Source organism: Brachypodium distachyon, chromosome 5, assembly GCF_000005505.3.
Source record: "Brachypodium distachyon strain Bd21 chromosome 5, Brachypodium_distachyon_v3.0, whole genome shotgun sequence".
Lineage (NCBI taxonomy): Eukaryota > Viridiplantae > Streptophyta > Magnoliopsida > Poales > Poaceae > Brachypodium > Brachypodium distachyon.
This window is the reverse complement of record NC_016135.3, coordinates 3,252,558-3,273,698: the sequence shown is the minus strand read 5'-3', so window position 1 is coordinate 3,273,698 and position 21,141 is coordinate 3,252,558. Positions and strand designations below refer to the sequence as shown.

Here is a 21,141-nt window from a genome sequence, read left to right as displayed (position 1 = left end):
ATGAACCCGTGGGGGTTCCCTTTATATTGGTGTTGTGGGTCCAGGGCCGATCTCAAATCGCTGAGATTGTGCTACCGATCATTGCACGTTTATGGCTAATTGCTTAATTAGGGCCGTGATTAGCGGACGGCTAATTAGGCATGTTTATGACTAATTGCATAATTAGCGTGTTTAGCGACTGCCTAATTAGCACTGTTATTAGGTGAGATGATTTCTAACATAGTGCACCTAAACCGGATTCGTGGATCAAAAGGAATGAGGTGTCTAATTTCCTCAATGATTGGCCGAATAGAAGATCTCAGGATAGAAGGGTCCGAGAGCTGAACTATAAGATTCTGGCAATCGCTCTCTACAACAATTGGCCTCGTACTGAATTTTCTTGCACACTTGATGCCCTCTAGACACGCACACCTTCCGCCATTTCAGCGGCCTGACAATTGGAAATTAAGTTCCAACCAGAAGCGATGACCAGGCCATTCTCATCCCGGATTATTCCTCCCCAAGCAGCCGCACCTGAGTTCGGAATGAAAGTTGCGTCAACATTCAGTTTCACCCATCCTGCATCCGGCTTCTTCCACTATGAAGCTTTGGGGCACAATACAGTAGGTGGGCAGTAAGAAGGGTCCCAAATCAGGAGCCGGATTTTTCTACTGCAGCGGCAGTACCCAAGTTGGATTTGGATCCGGTCAGTAAACGTGGGTGCAGATCCGGTCAGTCACCTCGCTCCGCCTGCCGCCATTCCTCCCCACGACGGGGACATGTACACAGCAGCATCCTCTTCCTCCCGTCCCGGCCGCTGCGCGGAAGCTTACCGCCAAGGACAGCTTCTCGGTGTCCAAGATCTGCATTGTACCGCCGTGGGGCGACGACGTGGAGGACGCTGGAAGCTGCGGGGGAACAACGTCGTGTCCGCGACGGCTTCTCTCGTTGGGGATTAGTGCCCGTAGTTCGCGTGGAGGACCCTGCTTTGTGTCATGGGCGAACCAGAAACCGAGTCGAAGCTGTTCCTGACGAATGTTTCAATCCGAACAAATCTTTCTTTCTCCCTTTTTCTTCTACTCGCTGATCGGAAAATTTGCATTTCTCCGTCACTGCTGATTAGTGTTTCAGAGCTTGCTTTGGTTGTTAGTGATCTGAAAATCACTGAGCTGGACCTGATGGACCGGAACAGGATGGGGGAGGGGCCAAAATGACTAGTGAGCCAGTTATTGTTGGTCCACGAAGATCGTATTGGTCCAGGACGGACTGGTTCGTCCAAGTGCCGAAATTCCGATCCAAGTAAAAAAAACACATAATTCAGTCCATCTTTGTTTGTGAACCCAACAACATGGGCCTAATGACATATGCGCGTAGCCCAACTTTGATTGGGTTAATTACAGAGCGATTGGGTTTTTTTCAGGGGTACAGCGCGATTAGTTTTTTTTTTAATTTGAGGGCAACGGATTGCTTTATTTAGGAAACAAACGCTAGTTATACAAAGACCATCGGGCGTACGGGAGAACCACACACGACGTCCAACATCAAGTGATGAGGAGCTTCTAGCTAACTTAGGTGACAAAGAATCGATTGTGATAGTCCTAAAGGGGTCACATGGCCCATCTCGGTACGCCTCAGTTCTCGGACCAAGATTGGCACAAATGTTAGTCTAACGGTCAGATGGGGTACGCCTCAGTTCTCGGACCAAGATCGGCACAAATGTTAATCTAACGGTCAAATGGTCCATCCGGGCAGCCGTCTCCGAATACGGGCTGGGCCGGAGAAATACAAACGCGTGGAACGAGAGCTGGCTGGATCTCGATGTGGATCCGGCGCCCAAGATAGCGTGATGAATGTAGCTCGGGACCTGATTAGCATTTTTGTTGCACACATTCCTATGTCATAAATTTGACAAAAGAAGATAAGTTATATGACAAAAATATTATTAAAAAGGTCTTTCTTGTATGAATATAATTGTATATCTTTTGTGCACTGTAATACTCCCTTTGTTCCTAAATTCTTGTAGTTGTTTTAGTTCAAATTTGTACTAAAACAGCAACAAGAATTTAGGAACGGTGGGAGTACATATTTAGTTGATCAAATTGATGATTAGAAGACTAGAAATACGTGTTGGCCTTCTAAACTTAGTATATGTGGGTTATTGATAAAATACATAAAAGTAATAATGAAACGGTTTTGCATGTTATTCTAGGTTTGACGGAAATTTGTTTTGTTTTGATCGCAGTGGAATGTGAGGCGATGTACAATGGTTGATAAGCCTGTCTTCTTTCGTATGCTCCATGTCATTTAGAAATGCTTGGATGAATAAAGTTAATAAACTAAATGTTAAGAAAAGGTAAATCATCTAGTAAAATGAAAGCTACATGGCATCACTAAGAATATCATCACTAAGAAAATGTTGACATCATCCCATTATACATTTCCTGATCCGTCCGGTTTTGAATAATAATGAAGATTCACTCAGGTTTTAGGACAGGTTTTAGGATGGACCTTCGCACGTCTAAATAATATTTCCGACGACATGCACACATCAGGACTTGATTATAGAAAATTGTTACTCACTATTGCGCGAATTTTCTGTCTTCCAAAACAATAAATGATTTGCCATCGTTACTGAAGAATCTTAAATCTCTTTTATGGTGACCTTTCATTTCTTTGTTTAATGGTTACCCTTCGTTTCCGAGCGGCTGCGTTATGATCTGATGGCGACGAAGGCGGTAAATAATTAGTTTGGCCCCATATAATATGTAATAATCGTATAATGCTTGCCACATTCAGCACTTCCTACGAGCCTATATATATGACGACCGAGCGAAGAGATCAACATAAGCAGGCAGACAGTGAGTGTAGGAGCTCAATCGATCGAAAATGGCACCCATTGGCCGGCTAGCAGCGCTACTCGTTTGCTTCTTCCTCCTATACGTGGCCGCCCCGTCGTCGGCGTCCGGCCACGGCTTCCTCCAGTGCCTCACCACGAGCATCCCCAGCGATCTCGTGCTCACGCAGAAATCTCCCTCGTTCGAGCCGGTCCTGGTGTCCTCCATCAGGAACGCCAGGCAGCTGGGTCCGGCGAAGGCGAGCCCTCCGCTGGCCATCGTGACCCCGACCACCGCCTCCCACGTCCGCTCCTCCGTGCTCTGCTCCGTCCGCCACGGCGTGCGGATCCGGGTGCGCAGCGGCGGCCACGACTACGAGGGCGTCTCCTACCGCTCCACGTTCTCCCACGAGCCCTTCGCCGTGCTCGACCTCTTCAACCTCCACTCCGTCCGCGTCGACGCGGCCGCGGCCACCGCCTGGGTCGACTCTGGCGCGTCCATCGGGGAGCTCTACTACGCCATCGCCAAGGCGGCCCCGGGGCTCGCGTTCCCGGCCGGCGTGTGCCCGACCATCGGCGTGGGCGGGCACTTCAGCGGCGGGGGCATCGGGCTCATGATGCGCAAGTACGGGCTCTCCGCCGACAACGTCATCGACGCCACCATTGTCGACGCCACCGGGAACCTGCTTGAAGGCAAGGCGGCCATTGGAGAGGACCTGTTCTGGGCCATCCGCGGCGGCGGCGGCGGGAGCTTCGGCATCGTGTTATCATGGAAGGTGAGACTAGTGCCGGTCCCACCCAAGATCACCTTCTTCGACGTCGGCAAGACCATCGAGCAGGGCGCCGCCGGCGTGCTCACAAAGTGGCAGACGGTGGCCCCGGCGCTCCCCGACGACCTCAGCATCCGGGCGGTCGTCCTGAACCGGACGGTCAGATTCCAGGGCCTCTACCTCGGACCCCAACACGAGGCCCTCAGGATAACCAACGACAAGCTCCCGGAGCTCGGAGCCACGGCCAAGGACTCCCGGGAGCTGAGCTGGGTGCAGTACACGGCGTACATCTACTTCGGCGACACGGCCACGCCTCTGGAGGCGCTGCTGAACCGGACGTTCCCCGTGGGCTCGTTCCTCAAGCACAAGTCGGACTACGTGAAGACGCCCATCCCGGAAGCCACGTGGGAGAAGATCCTCTCCTGGCCCTTCGGCGGCGCCACGGACGGGCAGATCATCCTGGAGCCGCACGGCGGGAGGGTCGGCGCCGCCGTCCCCGATGACGAGACGCCGTTCCCGCACCGGGCCGGCGTGCTCTACAACATCCAGTACGTGGAGGTGTACCCGGCGAACCTCAGCACGAGCCCGCCGAGCTGGGTCTCAGGGCTGTATGATTTCGTGGAGCCGCTGGTGAGCAGCAATCCGAGGAGTGCCTACGTCAACTACCGGGATCTCGACATCGGCGTCAACAAGGACGGCGTGGCGAGCTACGAGAGCGCCAAGGTTTGGGGGGAGAGGTACTTTGGGGCGGCCAACTTCTTGAGGCTCGCCAGAATCAAAGCCAAGGTGGATCCTGAGAACCATTTCCGCCACGAGCAGAGCGTGCCGCCGCTGCTCAATTATTAGAGCCTTTTTAGCCTCTCTTTTTTACCATGTGCATCACTTGGTCACGTATAAATGAATGAAAAATGATTATGTAAATCTAGAAAAATGCCGTTGGATATATTGGCCGTATTCCGATGTGTCTTCGAATACACCAAATTCACTCGGCCAGTGTTACGGAGAAGAAAAGGAGAAAGATATCAGTACCACATACCAAAGGGAACGGAGAAAAATAGAGTGAAATGGGTATTTGATATGTACTTGTATGCAGAACCCAAATAAAGTTGATAAGAATATTAGTATTAAAGTTTTTTTAGATCAACAGGGACTCTCTTCCCGGCTCCATTCTATTAAAATGAAACCAAACCACGCCAAAGCGTTCACAGTACATGCAGTGTTGGAAAAACGAAAGGAAAGAAACTTCACTCGTTACCTATGGCACCATCCCGACGTCAAGGACGCTGGTCTTTGCCGGCTCTGGGCCTGTCGTCGTCGCCGGGCAGAGGAGGTATGCGGTGAATGGCGTGTCGTTTGTCGTCCCCGACACGCCGTTGAAGCTCTTGGACAACTACAGCATCGCCGACCTGATTGAGTGGGATAGCGTCCCGGCGGGGCTCCCCGGCAGGGGACGCCGGTGGTCAGGCTCAACCTGCATGAGTTTATCGAGGTCGTGTTCCAGAACACAGAGGATGAAGTCCAGGCATGGCATCTTGATGGATATGATTTCTGGGTTGTCAGGTAAGCTACAGCAGTTTCTTTCCATTACCATCTGAAATCTTTGTCATGCTCCAAAATATCTCTGGCAGGAACTCATTCATTGGTCATGGCTGACGATCTTGTCTCTGGATTCAGGTACGGCATGGCAATGGCCAGTGGACCGAGAATGAGCGACCAAACTACAACTTGGTCGACGCGCAAGCGAGACATACAGTTCAGGTATATGTATAGCAATACCAGTTTCAGAGTAAATCAAGAACCAATTCTGAAGACTGAACTCTGAATATTTGCAATTGGTTTCATCAGGTGTACCCGAACGGATGGTCGGCGATCTTGGTGTCGCTGGATAACCAAGGGATGTGGAACCTGAGGTCCGCGAACTGGGACCGGCAGTACCTAGACCAGCAGCTCTACCTGAGCCCTGAGGGTCTAAATGAACACCATACTCTGCAGCAAATCAAATAATCAATACTACATTGCTACTATATATATAGCTGGAATGGAGATGGTGATTACGATTTTCGGGAAATATTTATTCTAGCTAAAACTGTTGTACTACTATTCTTTGATGATGTCAGTACTTTTCATCTCCTTGTTTTTGGCCTGTGAACAAGGCCTCAAGCTCTGTGAATGCTGCTCAATGCTCTTGCTTCTGAAATGAAAACAGATGTGTTGTGTCACCGTGACTTCTCAGTTCAGTTCAAGTTCAAGCTTTGTTTCCGAAAGACAGTTGGGATATCTTCAGTTGCAACTTTCAAGTGGCCTACTCAAGCATTCCATGACCAGTAACTCCATTAAGCAAGCCACAATGCAGACCCTTCACCAGACATAAAGGTTCAAGTTGAAGATGCAAAAAAAAGTAAGCCACAACACCGAATCCTTACTATGACAAACAAATAAAGAAAAACTTCACAGATTCACATAGCTTACCAATGCTAGTTCTCAGTCATTAGCTTGTCAGGTTTTGCAGTACTTGACAAACCATGCTTATACAAACATGGAAGTAACTTCAATACCTCTAATCCAAGTGTATGCCATAAAAGGCTGGCACTGCTATCCAGGATAACCTTTTTAAGAAATGGAACTTGAGCTAGACAGGATAACATTTCCGAAAGAAAAGGAAAAAGAAAAGGAGAGCAGATTAAATATATCTTCACCTCCAAATTGCCTTGACAGGCATAAAAGGAACATCAGCTCACATAAAGTGAAATTCAAATCAGAAACAGAGATCAGATCTCAAGGTCACAGATATTTCCAAAGAACATACAGTTACCATGATGACTTGCTAATAGCAGACCTTAAAAAAAACTCAAAGCTCCAAAGATGATAACAAAGCAGACTCAAGTAAACGGATATACATACTGTATGCTCATTGGCTGTAGCAATCTACCAGTAGCAAACCCTAACAAGATACAGTACATAGAGCTTAGGAACATGCATTTTCAACAACCATACAAGAATCAGGTATCTGGTTTTGCAGATTTACAAGGTTGGGGTTTGGTCTGCAATGTTTGCTCCAGATTGGCCATAAAGGACCATGGTAATAAATTAATAGATTTCAAGTTATACACAGCCATTTCCAAGGAACAACAAATTAAGCAAAACCAAATTAGGTAGGAGTGACTCAGAGAATATGAAATGCGCTGTTAAGAAGTGTAAACTTCCTGCAGTTATTTTCACAAGCATAGATAATTTTAGTCAAAAGGAAGCTTTAATTTACAATTTTTTATTCCAAAATTCAAACTGACATTTTGAGCTCCAGAGGCGAGTCATGCTAGGGCTACCAGCTTACATAGAAGCACTTGTCGAACTAAACAAGCAAGGTACCAAATCAACCTCTTAAACAGAGCTCCATAAAGCAAGACTAAGATCAGCAGTAATTTTACATATTCAAATACGCACTTGTGTCGTATCTAACATCACTACCAGGACCTCTTCTTCATTCAGAAACTTCTGCTCTAGCAATGAGAGGCTGCCAAACACTTGAAACACTGACTCATTGCCCCTGGCCTGTAGAAGCTGCTTCCATTGCTGTAAGAATTTAGAAAATAAAAATAAGCTGATTTGATTGCTCCGAACCACAACGACCCAAGTCAATCTAACCCAACAGCACTAGGTAAATCCAGAAATGCACAAAACCATGAAAAGAAGATGAACATGTAATCCATTGCTGTAAGAATTTAGAACATAAAATAAGCTGATTTGATTACTCGAACCACAACGACACAAGTCAATCTATTGATCACATTGCCAACTGCCATATTTGTTTTAATGTTGTTAAGTTCCATAGATAGATCGCAACAAAGGATTGCACATGGCTACATGCACGAAAGTGTTACCTGGAATGCAGAAGCTCGCATAGGGAAATACTCGACAACATTCGAGCTTCTCGAGCAACTTCTTGGCTCTCCCTGACTTAATGTCAATCATGTAGACACCAACAGGTGTGCCACGAAAATTACTTGGGTGCCACTCAAGAAGCCATACTCACGCGTAATGTACAGCCTACTAGACGATGTTGCGGTAGAGCGAGCACCATCAGGGAGTAGCATCACGAGATCGATTTCCCTTTGTTTTGACCATCCCACGGCTCCATCAGGGCTGGTCTCCCTTGACCACAGGGTTAAGGCTTTGCAATTTAGGGAAGCAAATCCCAACCCACCGTCTTCCGTTGTAATGAGTTCCCCACAGCACCTGATCGGCTTCTTAAACAGTGACAAGTCAAGTGTGGCTAGTTGGTACTTGACAATGTGATTTCCAATGCTGTTGAAGTAGAGCGCATTATCCACAATGATGCTCGTCACAATCGGATTCTGGCCCGAGGCTTCAAGATTGTCAACAGTGGTGAGCTCGCTCCACAAGCCAGTCTCTGATGAGTATAAGCAGGCAGATGCGGTTTTGGTCAGCCGTGTCCGTGTGGTAGAAATGACGGAAATGACGGCCACACGGAACGCCCCACCTTGTCCTTGGCAGCCATGGTGGTCACAGCCTTCCGCGGCGCAGAGCACCGTGGCCGCGAAGCTAATGAGGTTCATGTCCGGAAAGGGCACGCGGCGTTCGACGCCCGTCATAGGGTCCCAGACGACGAACTCAAAACGCGCCTTGCTGTCCAGGCTGTTGGCGCGGAAGAGGACGCGGCCGTGGCGGCAGTCCATCGCAACCCAGCTGGAAAAGTCAGACCCGGCAGGCCGAAAGGCGGAGACAGGGAGGAATCGGCAGTCCCGTCGAATGTTCTGGAAGAATCCAAGGACGGGAGGCGTCCCGTGGAGCTCGCGGTAGCGGCGGCGAGGATGCCGCGCCACGGCTTGCAGACGGAGGAGGCGCGGACGAGGTGCTCTGGCTCATCCGGAGGAAGGCGGAAGAAGACCTCCTCGAGGAGCTCTTTCAGCAGCACCGGCGGCGGCGGCGGCATGGTGCGGCGGCGGAGACGAGGGTTTTGGGCGGGTTGGGGATCAAGGAAAGAGCGCGAGCAGAGAGCAGAGTGGCTGGGTGTGGTTTCCTGTGCTGGCTGCTACGGGGAGAGCTCTTCGATGAGTCCGCCCATCATCACCGGCGGCAGCATGCTGCGACGGCTACGGCGGCGGCGGCGAGGGTTTGGGGAGGAGAGCGCAAGGTGTGCGAGGAACAGAGTGGGCTTGGTTGGGTGGAACAGAGCGCAAGGAGCAAAGCAGCTCTCGATCGGGGAGGGCCTGCGGGTGGGCCCCAAAGCCAGTGAGAGAGGCAGTCCAATTCATTTTCCTCTTTCTTTTCGGAATACGTGTTAAACGCGGAGTCGCGACGATGTGTGATAACGATGACATTAGTAGACAACTTTAACAACGGTCTTCTTCTCGTCAGTTTTGTCTCAAACGTGTGTTGGTAAGTTAGGTCTGACAATGGTGTCACAGGAATTTTGTGGACACGTTGTAATTGTGTTTGCCGATTTACACTAATTAATTAGACAATTCTCTTCTTTTATTAATTGATGGTGGCCGTGGGACTCCGGTTTCAAAAAACAGATACTCCACTATCTCGCAAGTCAGCAGTTTAAAACCAATATAATATCTTTTTTTTATTCATGAACCAATATAACATCGGCTGTTCTTGACTAAAGCTCGGACAAAAGATCCGTTGGGGACAAAAGGATATTTATATGGAGTCCCCAAAATAGAGCCGTTATGCACGGCGTAGAGATAGGCGGAACTTTCGGTTAGGAGCCGGAGCTTCCGACCGCAAATTACCGGAAGTTCCGCAAATTCTTGCGGTCCTAACCGAGAGCGACCAGAGTGGAGCTTCCACCGCATGTACTGCATGCAGAACACAACAAATGCTGAATTTAGTTTCTTTTCCCTCACTTTTTGGGGTAGGCTATTTAGTGGGTGCAATATGTGTAGATGTGTGCGTGAAAGTGATTCATCCATTACCTTTCCTTGTGAATTCTCTCTTCATGGTACGGATGCCCTACGACTCAAATCAAACCGGAAAATCCACTAACACCGTTACGCTTCTTAACATCTTGAGGACCCACTTCATTGTTTTGTGCCAACTTCTTTATAAAATCTGAAATACTTGACCACGATTAGATACGCAACATGTTGTCGTCACCACCAAAACCACTTAGGAGAGAAATGCCCTTTCACCACCTCGCATTTCTGAGTGAAACGCATCCACGGCCATTGAAGTTGGTGGCACGGTCTGATTTAGTTCTCGAAGTTGCAAATTGCCCCTTTTGGGTCCTCAAACTTGAATGACACAATGTTCTCATTTATATATATTACTGAGATTAGCAGTCGAATTTATCTAGTTAACCTCTGCTGCAACGAACAAGAGATTAGCCCTAACGGTGGGCAGATTGCCATTTCAGTAAGATTGAGGCATTGTGTTTGTGTAATGGGTCTAGCTGTAGTATGAGTGGTCCTGGCAAAAGTTTTCGGCAAACATGCATGATTTGTTAGAGATATAATATGGTTGGAATTAGAGATAAGATATAAATCAGTTTAAACAAGATTACTTGTCTTGTACTCCAAATCTATCCCCTCCTTCGTATCTCTGTATATATCTCCATGTGAGGGTCAACAACAACGATTGTGCATTTGGCCTAGCTAGTTGTGTAGCCTACATGCTCAGTATATCATTGTGCGTAACTATTCCTTCCGTTCGGGACGGAGAGAGTACATGAAAAACCTTTTTCTCATATGAACTATGTACTCCAAATGATCGATTTTTTTACAGTATAAATGTGTTTCTTTTCCTTCAGAAGATGTCCTCGGATGAACATGGCAACGTTATTGCAGAGCGAGGTAAATTCTCTCTGTTTTTGTGACTGCATTTGCTATGGGGCCAATCTGGTCCAGTCGCCCAACGCCGTATGGCTTGTGTTTTTCTAATATCGAGTAGCCAAAAAGCTTCCGGTCCCAACTCCCAAGTCGTAGGCCGGAAAACCAAATACACATCCACACAAACCCAAGCAAAAAGCTGCACAGCGGATTCTGAAACGGTAATTTCTCAGTGGACCGAGAGACTTGTGTGTCCATATTTTATTTGGTTTTGCTAAATCTCAGGCGACTGAGAAATAGTAATTTCTCAGTCGATTTTTGTAGCCGTCAGATGCTACGTCAAGATCTGTGATGGATTTGTTTTTCTTTTGCCCAGTCCGTGACTTGTAACAGGCCAGCAAGGTGTTTTGGGCCATACATGGGCCACATGGCTGATGGCTGTCTGTCTGCCAACCCGGTTGTTGTTTTTTACGATCAAGGCTTCAGTTGTGCTAGCTACGTATGTGGTTTTCTTTTTTACTATATCAGTGAGTTTGCACGTGCAACGCACGTATTCACATGTGACAACTCAAATTCTACCTTTTTTATACGATGACTTGTTCTTTCTACAGTTTTTTTGTCTCTCTTATTTATTTTTAAGCCAAAATGCTAAAGTTGCCCCCCCTCCCCCCCCCACACACACACTGCCCAAACTTTGTTCATAAAATCATCAAATCTGAACCATGATGACCATTTAAAAAAATGCACCATTATACACCGAAGTCAAATCAATCTCATTTGAACATAGACAATATCCAAAATCATCAAATCTGAACCAATAAGGATACAAGATTAAGGTTTACAGCGGAATTTCCAAGAAAAAGTTGCATAACATGAACCCAAGGCCTGAATTACGCTCTGCTGAAACTACCAATGTACTCCGTAAGACCATATTTTAAAAATAAGTAGTCTTCCTTACTTGACTCGGGATGGGAAACAACGGGAAGCATTTGGAATTCCCAAGTCACCATTACCAATAACACATCTTGGTACAAAGATATTTTCAGATATTAGAAATCCAAACCTCCTAACAATTTATGTCGGTATCATAAACAATTATGATACAAACACCACGTCATCCCTTATTTTACACCAACTCTAAACTCAGAAAATGTAGAACTTAATGACATGAGTTTCAGAAACATTTTGTATGGATTGATTTTCAGGATAAAAAAAGCAACTATCCTGGTCAGCTAATGGGAGTTTTGACAGAACTATAGAAAGCTAACACGTATCTCCAAAAAGAAATAGCTACAAGTTTTTTCGTTCCCTCTTTCCAGATGAACATGAAGGAGTTCACTATGCATTGCCAATTCATAGATGCATTCAACTCTCAGAATTTAGAAGCAGCTAGCAAGCTAAGACAGAAAAATAAAGGGACTGCACACATTTAAGATAGCTATTAGGTCCTTACTCAGGTACTGAATGACCGCAAGCACAAAATTGCTAATTCTCTATATGCCAGTTAGCCTCGAATGATGTGATTTTTTGGCAACTGAAAGTCTGAAGCCAACAGTGATAATATATGAACAGTCAAAACAGGATTCAGACAGAGCAGAGGGGTCCTTATCCAAGTCAGATTTTTCTCAATAAGCAGTTATTGCCGAATCAAATCAATGAACTCTTCCCTAAAAAATTAAGCAAGCTAAATTACTTGAAGCAGTGGGGGTGATATTTCATCAGGCTTTAAATATTTACCTTTATCCATATTCATTTTTTCTGTTGGAATACGTATTGTTGAATATAATGTGCATGTACTCTCTGATCTCCTTTTGTTGAATATAATGTGCATGTACTCTCTCTTACTCCAATAGCTGGCTGCAGATTAATTAAATACAAAATAAGAGAAGCAAAAACATTAGTCTTAGTTCAATTATAAGGAGATGAACTGTGTTCTCCCTATTCTGAATGCGGAATACCTGTTTGAAAACTCCAAGACATCTTGGTACACAATGTCACTCTTAGGGAAACACAAAAAAGAATTCACAACAAAAGCATTCGTGTTGATAGTCATATTGTTGTAGTGGCATCAAAAGCATTGATCAACCATAGGAAAATGATTTGTTTAGAATCAAGGAGCCTTTCAATTAACTTAGAGAAATAAATACAATTGTGTTGTATATAGGAAGTATTCATATAAAAGGACTCGGAGAAGAAACATTACGGAAATATTACAATGACATGGAGTCCCATGGAGGAAGATGCCCATCTCACCATTGGCCACTCTAGTTGATTTGTTATGCAGATTATGGTTAGTATACTTTGGGCATGCAGACGGGCTGCAAACCTCCCTAGGTTCTATAATGATATTGCCTTGTGCGTCGAACAGAGAAGTTATAGCATATGATATAATTTTGGGAGACTACCGAGCAATTAATGAAGCTGAAGCATTTTTCAGTTTTAAGGATGCACAATTGCATAGCTGAAGCTCAACCAATTTTCAAATTTTGGGAATCAAACAAGACAATAAGTTTATTGCAGTAGTGCAGCTTAGAAGATCCAATGAGGCACGAACCTTGGTAGAGTAATAATGTCCAACCTGGTTCTTTTCAGCAATAAACCTTACTCCCTTCTCCACATATGTCATTTTAGCTATAGTAAGTCCCTGTAATCAGGCACAACAGCATAGGTTACCAAAAAAACAATAAGTCAGGTAAAAAAATATTGCTCAACCATCAATCAGGATCCCTATTGACATACAAAATGGAAATTGTGCAAATCAGAACTTCTACAACTCAACTACCCCAGCCAACTCTTTTTAATAATGAGTAATATAAAATAGGCTGATCTGACACTGAACAAAAGCACTCGTATGCAGATGGTTCGGTATCTATCTTGATAGTTACAAAACTAAGGATTCAGCAAACAGTGCAGATGTTTTACAGTTGACACATATTTTTTCATACGGTTGTCATTGAGAACAGAGGTTGAGCATTACCAAGTTTCAAATGGTGACATGCACCCTCATTTGATAATTGAAATTTGGCACACTGAACTTTCTATATATGGTGGATAGGTTACCAAAAAACTTCTTCCACCATCAGATACTTCCTAGTAGTACTAATACAATAAGGCCAGGAGTAAATCTTTTCTTTATATAAGAAATATGGAAGAGTTTGTGGATGGTAAACACAGGTATACAACACAGGGTATGGTCATTTAACCAATCACACAATGTAAGCATAGTTTACCTTTATTGTTAAGGCTTCATAGTTGGATCAGCAGCCCTTGTCCACCTTGTCAAATACAACATCATTCACACAAAATGGCAGAGCTTAAAACTGGTTGCTATGAACAAAGATCGATCGGGCATCCGACTGCATCAAATTCAGAATATTACCTTCAGAGTTAGTAACAATTTCATGATCAGCCTTAGAAAAAAAAAGCACTCCTGATTTGTAGAAGAAAGAATGGGAGAGTCAGGTCCATTTTATTTGCACTGCTTGTATGGATAAGAGCATGATGGATGTTGAATACCTAGGTTCTAAAATTTCTAAAATTGCACAAAGTCTGTCTCCCAGTGAAAAGCATGTAAATACCTATTAACGAACAACTCCAAAAGGCTAGTACTTCCTAACTTATGCAGCATCATGATTTTAAATAGCGGGCTATGCAGTACAGCGACATTTTTCAAACAGCTAAACAGCTACAGCGGAGCTATAGCGCAGCTATGTCAGATAGCGGCTTTGTGAAAAATAAAAATTATGGCAGCAGTAAATACATAAATTGGAGAGAGACAACAGTAGTGTATCAATAGTTCAGTACATAGGACATGAGACATGGATCCATAGAAGGCTGCTGCTCTATGCAACAGAAATATTGGGGTCAAAATCAGAAGAATGGTCGCTTGGCTGCTGCTGCTCCATGTCAACATCCTGATCGTCTCCATGTAACAAACATAGCAGTAAAAAGAATAAGATTACAATTTCTGTTTTCTAAACAATCCTCGGTGCAACAAACTATCCTGCCTCCTTCTGTATTAAGAACACAAACCACGCACGCCACCACAGGGCAATCGTAGAACAAAGCACTACAGATAGGGAGATTAGAATTTTAGAACTTGCATGCCTGGAGGTGGCTGGGGATCAGACATTTCGAGGTGACAGGGAGATTAGAATTTCAGAACAAAACACTGCAGCAGCTGATCACCAATTGCATAGGAGCCACCGATCAGAGCCAGCCAAACGCGGCAGATCTGGGCGAGGGCGCGAAGTGTCCATTAATTCCCTACCAGGTAGGATTGGAGGCCTATGTAGGAGCGGAAGACGATGATGCGCAGGGGCCGGGCCGGAGCGGTGAGCCGGCGACCGCGCCATCGGGACACGCGGCGGGGTGGGGGGGGGGGGGGGGGGAGTGGGGGTGGACCGGAGTGACGACGGCGTCGAGGCCTGGGACCTCGCGGCGTTTGGGTCCCGACGGGATGAGACGGCGGCGTGTCGCGAGCGACTCGGCTGGTCTCGTGCGGGGATCGGCAGCGGCGTCGGGTCGCGATTGGAATGCGTGGTCGCGTGGTGGGGATCGGCGGTGGCGGTGCCTGGTCACGTGGGGGGTCGGCGGCGGCGGCTCGCGGCGGCGGCCGCAGGGGAAGGGAAGGAGGAGGAGGCGGCGTCCGAGACTGGCGGGTTGAGGAAAAAAAAGTAAAGAAAAAACGTTTCGGGATGAAAACGGGGGCCGAAAGATTCTCCTCGCGATGGAATTTCAGCCGCAATCGGTAATCACCGAGCGCACACGGTTAGCAAGTATCCGTGTTTAGTTAGTATAATTGTGGGACTATTAGTACTACGTGTACGTTTAGTGAGATGGACGTTAGGATGAATATGTTGGTGCATTTATAAGTAATAGAAATAGAGATAGAGATATTTGTTACACGGGAATTCTTTTACATGCTATGTACGTGTCAGTGTCAATGGTACATGTATTTGTTGATAGCAACATGTAGTTTTGTGCCCATAATATTTTTTTAACTTATTCGATGAATAATTTCCTATCCACAAAAAAAGATGAATAATTTTCTAGTAACTTATTATTCCTAACTTTTTTATTTTTATACCATGTCTCGTATTGATGTGCCATTTAGTTTTTTTCTAGAGTGGGTTGCACTTTTTTTAAACGATCTTTCGATAGGATTCCACTATCAGAAGATAACGGAATATAGGGTGGGTTGTACATTAATACTTTGTGCAATTGGGTTTTTTGGGCGAGTTTCACATCGACTCTCTTGATGTTGATGTTCAATTAAGTTATTTTTGAAAGGTTAGTTGCACATTAAGACTTTTGATGTGCAATTGACATTTTTCGGTGAGTTGAACATCATATCTCTTAATGTGAAATTTAGTTTTTTTAGAATGAGTTGCACATTAAAAACTTTGATATGCAATTGAGTTTTTCGGTGAATTGCACATCATCTCTCTTAATGTGCAATTTAGGTTTTTTTATGGTGAGTTGCACATTAAGACCTTTTGACGTGCAATTGAGTTTTTTGGTGAGTTGCACATCATTTCTCTTGTTGTGCAATTTATATATTTTAGGATGAGTTGCACATTAAGACTTTTGATGTGCAATTGAGTTTTTTCGGTGAGTTTCACATCATTTTCCTGATGTACTTCCTCCGATTCATAATAAGTGTCTCAGATTTTGTACTAACTTAGTCCAAAATTGTACTAAATCTGAGACACTTATTATGAATCGGAGAAGTACAATTCAGTTTTTTAGGGTGACTTGCACATTAATACTCTTAATGTGCAATTTAGTTATTTTAAGGATGAGTTGCACATTAAGACGCTTGATGTGCAATTGAGTTTTTTTAGGATGAGTTGCACATTAAGACCTTCGACGTGTGATTAAGCTTTTTTCGGTGAGTTTCATATCATCTCCCCGATGTAAAAATTTAGCTTTTTAGGATGAGTTGCCCGTTAAAACTCTTAATGTGCTATTTAATTATTTTTAGGCTGAGTTGCACACTAAAACACTTAATGTGCAATTGATTATTTTTTTGTGATTTGAAATTTAAGAGATTTATTTATTTCTACTACACCTACCCTACCCATAGAGTCAGTAATTTCGAAATAAGCTATATCCAAACAACCAAACAAAAAAGCCAAAACTTTGCCAGCCCAAATACTTCTCAAGTTACGGATCGATCTAGTTTGTCAGTCGCCTGAGACATAGTCGTCCCTATTTTATTATCTATTATAACAACACGGTGTTAAAAAGAAATGAAAAAATTTGCATGGGCTGTGGTGATTTCAGGATCGAGCTAGCATCGTTCACATGCTGACACGTAAATAAACACATGCTCTGAGATCGATCGATGATATGATCTCACTACTACTTCCCGGAGACAAGCGGCGGCACGCTCTGCGCGTGGCGGAAGAAGTCGTGCGGATCCACCTTGGCCTTTGTCAAGGCGAGCCTCCTAAAGTTGTCTGCCCCGAAGTACTTCTCCCCCCCACGCCCTGGCGCTCTCGTAGTCGCCGACCCCGTTGCGTCCCACCTTGATAACCCCCATGTCCAAATCCCTGTAATTGGCGTACGCGCCCCTCGGGTTGCTGCTCACCCACGGCTCCATGAACTTGTAGAGCCCCGTGACCCATCCCTCCGGGTTGCTCTTCAGGCTCCCCGGGTAGAACTCCACGTACTGGATGTTGTACAGCACGCCGCTCCGGTGCGGGAACGGCGTGGCGGCGTCGGGCACGCTGCCGACCTGCCCGCCGTGCGGCTCCATCACCAGCTGCTCGTCCATGGCGCCGCCGTAGGGCCAGGTAAAGATCTTCTCCCATACCGACTTCGGGATGGGCTTCTTGACATAGTCCGACTTGTTCTTCACGAAGGGGCCAAGTGTCATGCTCCGGTTGTTCAGGAGGTTCCCCAGCTGCTGGCCGTTCTTCCCGGCGCGTGCGGCGTCGCCGAAGTAGATGTACGCCGTGTACTCCACCCAGCTCATCTCCCGGCAGTCGGCCTTCGTCATCCCCAGCTCCGGCAGCCGGCCGCCGACCAATGGCACCACGGCGCTGCAGCTGCTGAGAGAGAGGCCCTGGAAGTTGGCCTTCTTGTTCTCCACCACGACGCGCAGGCCGAGGTCCTCGGGGAGCGCCGGGGCCACCGTCTGCCACTTGGTCACGGCGTCCACCGCGCCTTGCGCCATGGTCTTGGTGATGTCGAAGTATGTCACCGTGGCCGGGACCGGCACGAGCTTGATCTTCCATGACAGCACGATGCCGAAGCTCCCGCCGCCGCCCCCGCGGATGGCCCAGAAGAGGTCCTTCCCCATGGCTTTCTTGCCCGACAGCAAGTTCCCGTTGGCGTCCACCATGGTGGCGTCCAGGACGTTGTCGGCGGAGAGGCCGTACTTGCGCATCATGAGGCCCATGCCGCCGCCGCTGAAGAGCCCGCCCAAGCCCACCGTGGCACACGCCGGCCGGGAACCCGAGACCCGGCGCAGCCTTGCCGATGCCGTAGTAGAGCTTCCCGATCGTCGCGCCGGAGTCGACCCACGCCGTGCTCTGGCGCCGGTTCACGCGCACGCCGCGCATGTTGGCGAGGTCGAGCACCGCGAACGCCGGCTCGTCCGCGCCGGACGAGAGATACGAGAGGCCCTCGCAGTCGTGGCCGCCGCTGCGCACGCTGACGCGCACGCCGTGGCGCCGCCCGCAGTGCACGGCGGCCTGCACGTGCGACGCGTTCGTCGGCTTCACGATGCACGCCGGGGGACGCGCCGTGGCCGGCGCCACGAACTTGGCGTTCCGGATGGACGAAACGAGCTCCGGTTGGAACGACGGGGAACCGTGCGCGATCAGGAGGTTGCTGAGGACGCTCGCCGACAGGCACCGGAGGAAGTCGTTGCTCGGGGAGGGGAAAGCGACCCAAGAAGCAGACTGTGAGCACCAGGGCTACTATGCGGCGAGCCATGGCTTTGATCGAGACTACAGACACTATGCTAGCTGCTTATGTTCTTGTGCTAGTAAGCTAAGCTCTCGTTGTGTATTATATAGCCGACGCGGCCATGATGTCATTCAGCTTCGAAGCTAAGCTTCCGGTTTGATTCCCTATTAATTGGAAGTATTTACTCATTGCCGTGTTTTGATCAAACGATATCTCATGCATGACTCTAAAGATTGTCTAGTGATTTTTCGGCAATGCGTTGGAAAGGAAGGGTTTTAAATGTTGTTTGTTTTGATCGATCAGACGGTATGTCATGCATGATTCTAACGATTGTATTGTGAGTTATCGGCAATGTGTTAGATCGCGCTACGCAGTTCTGACCGTCTGATGGACGATGCAGTTTTCAGGCTGCGTATGCTCCCTCAGCGTGCTTGTTCGGGATGCTGAGTTGAGCGTCACGTACGGCGCTGTATTTTTGCATCCTTGTTGTATCGATTTAGCAATGGTAAGCTCCATGCGTACGTACAACAAATCATTGTGAAGGCATTACTCTTTTTTTTACAAGTTCAAGGTTTTGCTACGACACTTCGGGACTAGAAACAACACAACGAAATACTAAATGAGAAAATAAGTAATACGCGGTTTCTATGCATATGGCTACCTGACAGTGTAAAATCTAACATTGTTTGCGAGAAGTCAAAGCACAATCTACCTCCAACAATGTGTACACACCTCTCGTAACCACTACCAATGTCTAATTGGCATCAGGCAGCAATGGAGGTATCACCTCGTGGTTATGTTTAAAGAAAGAGATAATAACTCTAGCCATACAAGAATTAACTTGTGTCACGCGAACAATTAAGTATAACATCTTGCAAAATGCGGTCAAGTGGTACATCAACTTGTTAATCGTTTGACGGGTGGATGATTTAGTCCCAGTCTGCTCTGCCATGTGGCTGCCACACAAGTTGATGTACCACTTGACCCCATTTTGCAAGATGTTGTCTTAAACAAGGCACGTCGTACAAGTTGTTATATGGCCAGTGTTATTACCTCGATAACAAAATATACTCATGAAAGAAAGAGGACGGCCCATTTTGCTTGTTGTAAACGCCAAGAGAAACGAGCGCCGCTCCTTCGAATATGTTTCATGGAAACAACGACTTTCCTAATCCAGAGAGGCACTGTGTAAGCTAAATAGTGCCCGCACACTCTATACACATACCCTCATACCTCGTTAGCCCGCTCAATTTGGAAGATAAAGCCAACTGAGGCTCCGTTCGGCATCCAAATCCGAAGGGATTGGTGGGGTGATAGGAGACATTGATGGGAAAATGAACTGCAATCCCCTCTATCCCCTTGGATCAAAGGTAGGGATGAGTTGAAACGAACAAGGCATGAAGGAGAATTTACTGCACCTCCTGCTGCATTCGACATTCTCCCTCCCCACGTGTGAACAAATCATTATCCGAGCCTTTAGATGGCAATCGGGCCCGGGCCGAACAAAAAGCCCGAGAGCCTTGCAGGCCCGGCCCAACTCGGGCTGGGCCTGATACATATCTAATTTGGCGGGGCTGGCACGTGGCCCGGCCAGTGCCGCACCTGCCCCTCAACATCAAGCCCGCGGGCTGGCTCGGCACGACCCGATTAACTTTTTTATTTTTTTCCTTCATTTGGCCCACCAACTCTTAAAAAGTTGGCCCAATCTAACTGAGTTTTACCCTTGATCCATCAACTTAACTTGTTTTGGCCCATCAACTTCACTAACTAGATTGTGCTCCACACGTTGTTATGAAAATTTTTAGTTAACACACGTGGGTGAAATTGTAGCAACCAAAGAGTACCCGAAATTGAAAACATATAGTGAAGTTGTATGATAGCTTGATGGAAAGTTGCATGCATGTGCAAAAAATATGAGTCACTAAATAAGTGTGAACAAATTAACGATACGATGATGTGACATGCTTGTACGTTGGTAGTGTGTTTTCATATTTAGATATAGAACATAGAAGATTTTGGCCCAAATTTTTTATCTTTTGTACTTGTGGCCTGCCGGCACGACAACCCGAAGGAGGCGTTTTGGGACCGGCCCGACCCTTATGGGTGTGTTTGGTTTAGCGAGTCGGGCCGCCCCGCGCGGATCCAATCGGCCCACGAGCGAATATTCAGGCGTTTGGTTTCCGAGCAATGCCACCCATGAGCGGATATTCCCTCAAAACAGAGGTTCGCGTGAGTCGTTATTTTCGGTCGGCTCACGCGGGTCGCCTCTCTCTGGCTGCTCTCTTGTTCGTCTCTCTCTGACTGCTCTCGTCTCTCTCTCGCACCCCTCGCGCCGGAGCGTGTCCTCGCCGCTGGAGCCCGCGCCCTAGCCGCAGGAGCCCGCCCACTCGCCGTTGGAGCTCCTCCCGTCCCCGCCGGAGCCTGCGCCCTACCTGCAGGAGCACGCCCACTCGCCGCTAGAGCTCCTCCCGTCGCCGTCGGAGCCCGCCCACTCGCCGCTGGAGTTCCTCCCGTCGCCGCCGGAGCCCGTCCCCTCACCGATGCGCCAGCCGCGGAGACCGTGCACTTCCTCGACGTCCGCTATGACACGCTAGACGACGACCTCCCGCCCCCGCACGTCGCGCTCGAGCTCGCTCGGTCAGCCGGCGCTGCCGCGGTCAAGTTCTACGACTCCAACGCCACGCTCCTAGCCGCGGCAGCCTCCTCCGGCCTCGCCTTCATCCTGAGCGTCCCCAACGAGCTCATCCCTTCCCTCGCCGCGTCCCGGCGCGTGGGCCACGTCCCCGCTCCTCCCCTCGCCGCCAGTAGAGGGCCCTGCGACGGCAGCCTGCGAGGCGGCAGTGGC

At 47.4% G+C, this 21,141-nt stretch overlaps 1 protein-coding gene, 2 long non-coding RNA genes and 1 pseudogene across 3 annotated transcripts; 1 reads left to right on the top strand and 3 right to left on the bottom strand.

Moving 5' to 3' along the window:
• Positions 1–2,865: 2,865 nt before the first annotated feature.
• LOC100824657 (berberine bridge enzyme-like 27) lies at positions 2,866–4,428 on the top strand. Its single transcript, XM_003580974.1, has one exon. The coding sequence runs from the start codon at positions 2,866–2,868 to the stop codon at positions 4,426–4,428; it is 1,563 nt and encodes a 520-aa protein (XP_003581022.1).
• A 2,330-nt stretch (positions 4,429–6,758) lies between these two features.
• LOC112269224 lies at positions 6,759–8,174 on the bottom strand. The gene is made up of 2 exons (XR_002960736.1): positions 7,461–8,174; positions 6,759–7,152 (listed from the first exon to the last, which is right to left on the bottom strand). It is a non-coding gene; the product is annotated as an uncharacterized LOC112269224 (long non-coding RNA).
• Positions 8,175–11,102: 2,928 nt separating this feature from the next.
• LOC112269223 lies at positions 11,103–14,756 on the bottom strand. The gene is made up of 2 exons (XR_002960735.1): positions 13,607–14,756; positions 11,103–13,020 (listed from the first exon to the last, which is right to left on the bottom strand). It is a non-coding gene; the product is annotated as an uncharacterized LOC112269223 (long non-coding RNA).
• Positions 14,757–16,742: 1,986 nt separating this feature from the next.
• LOC100828162 lies at positions 16,743–18,323 on the bottom strand (annotated as a pseudogene).
• Positions 18,324–21,141: the final 2,818 nt, after the last annotated feature.

What these genes read in the sequence shown, in the direction of transcription:
- LOC100824657 (XM_003580974.1), top strand. Translation starts at nt 2,866, where the DNA reads ATGGCACCCATTGGCCGGCTAGCAGCGCTACTCGTTTGCTTCTTCCTC.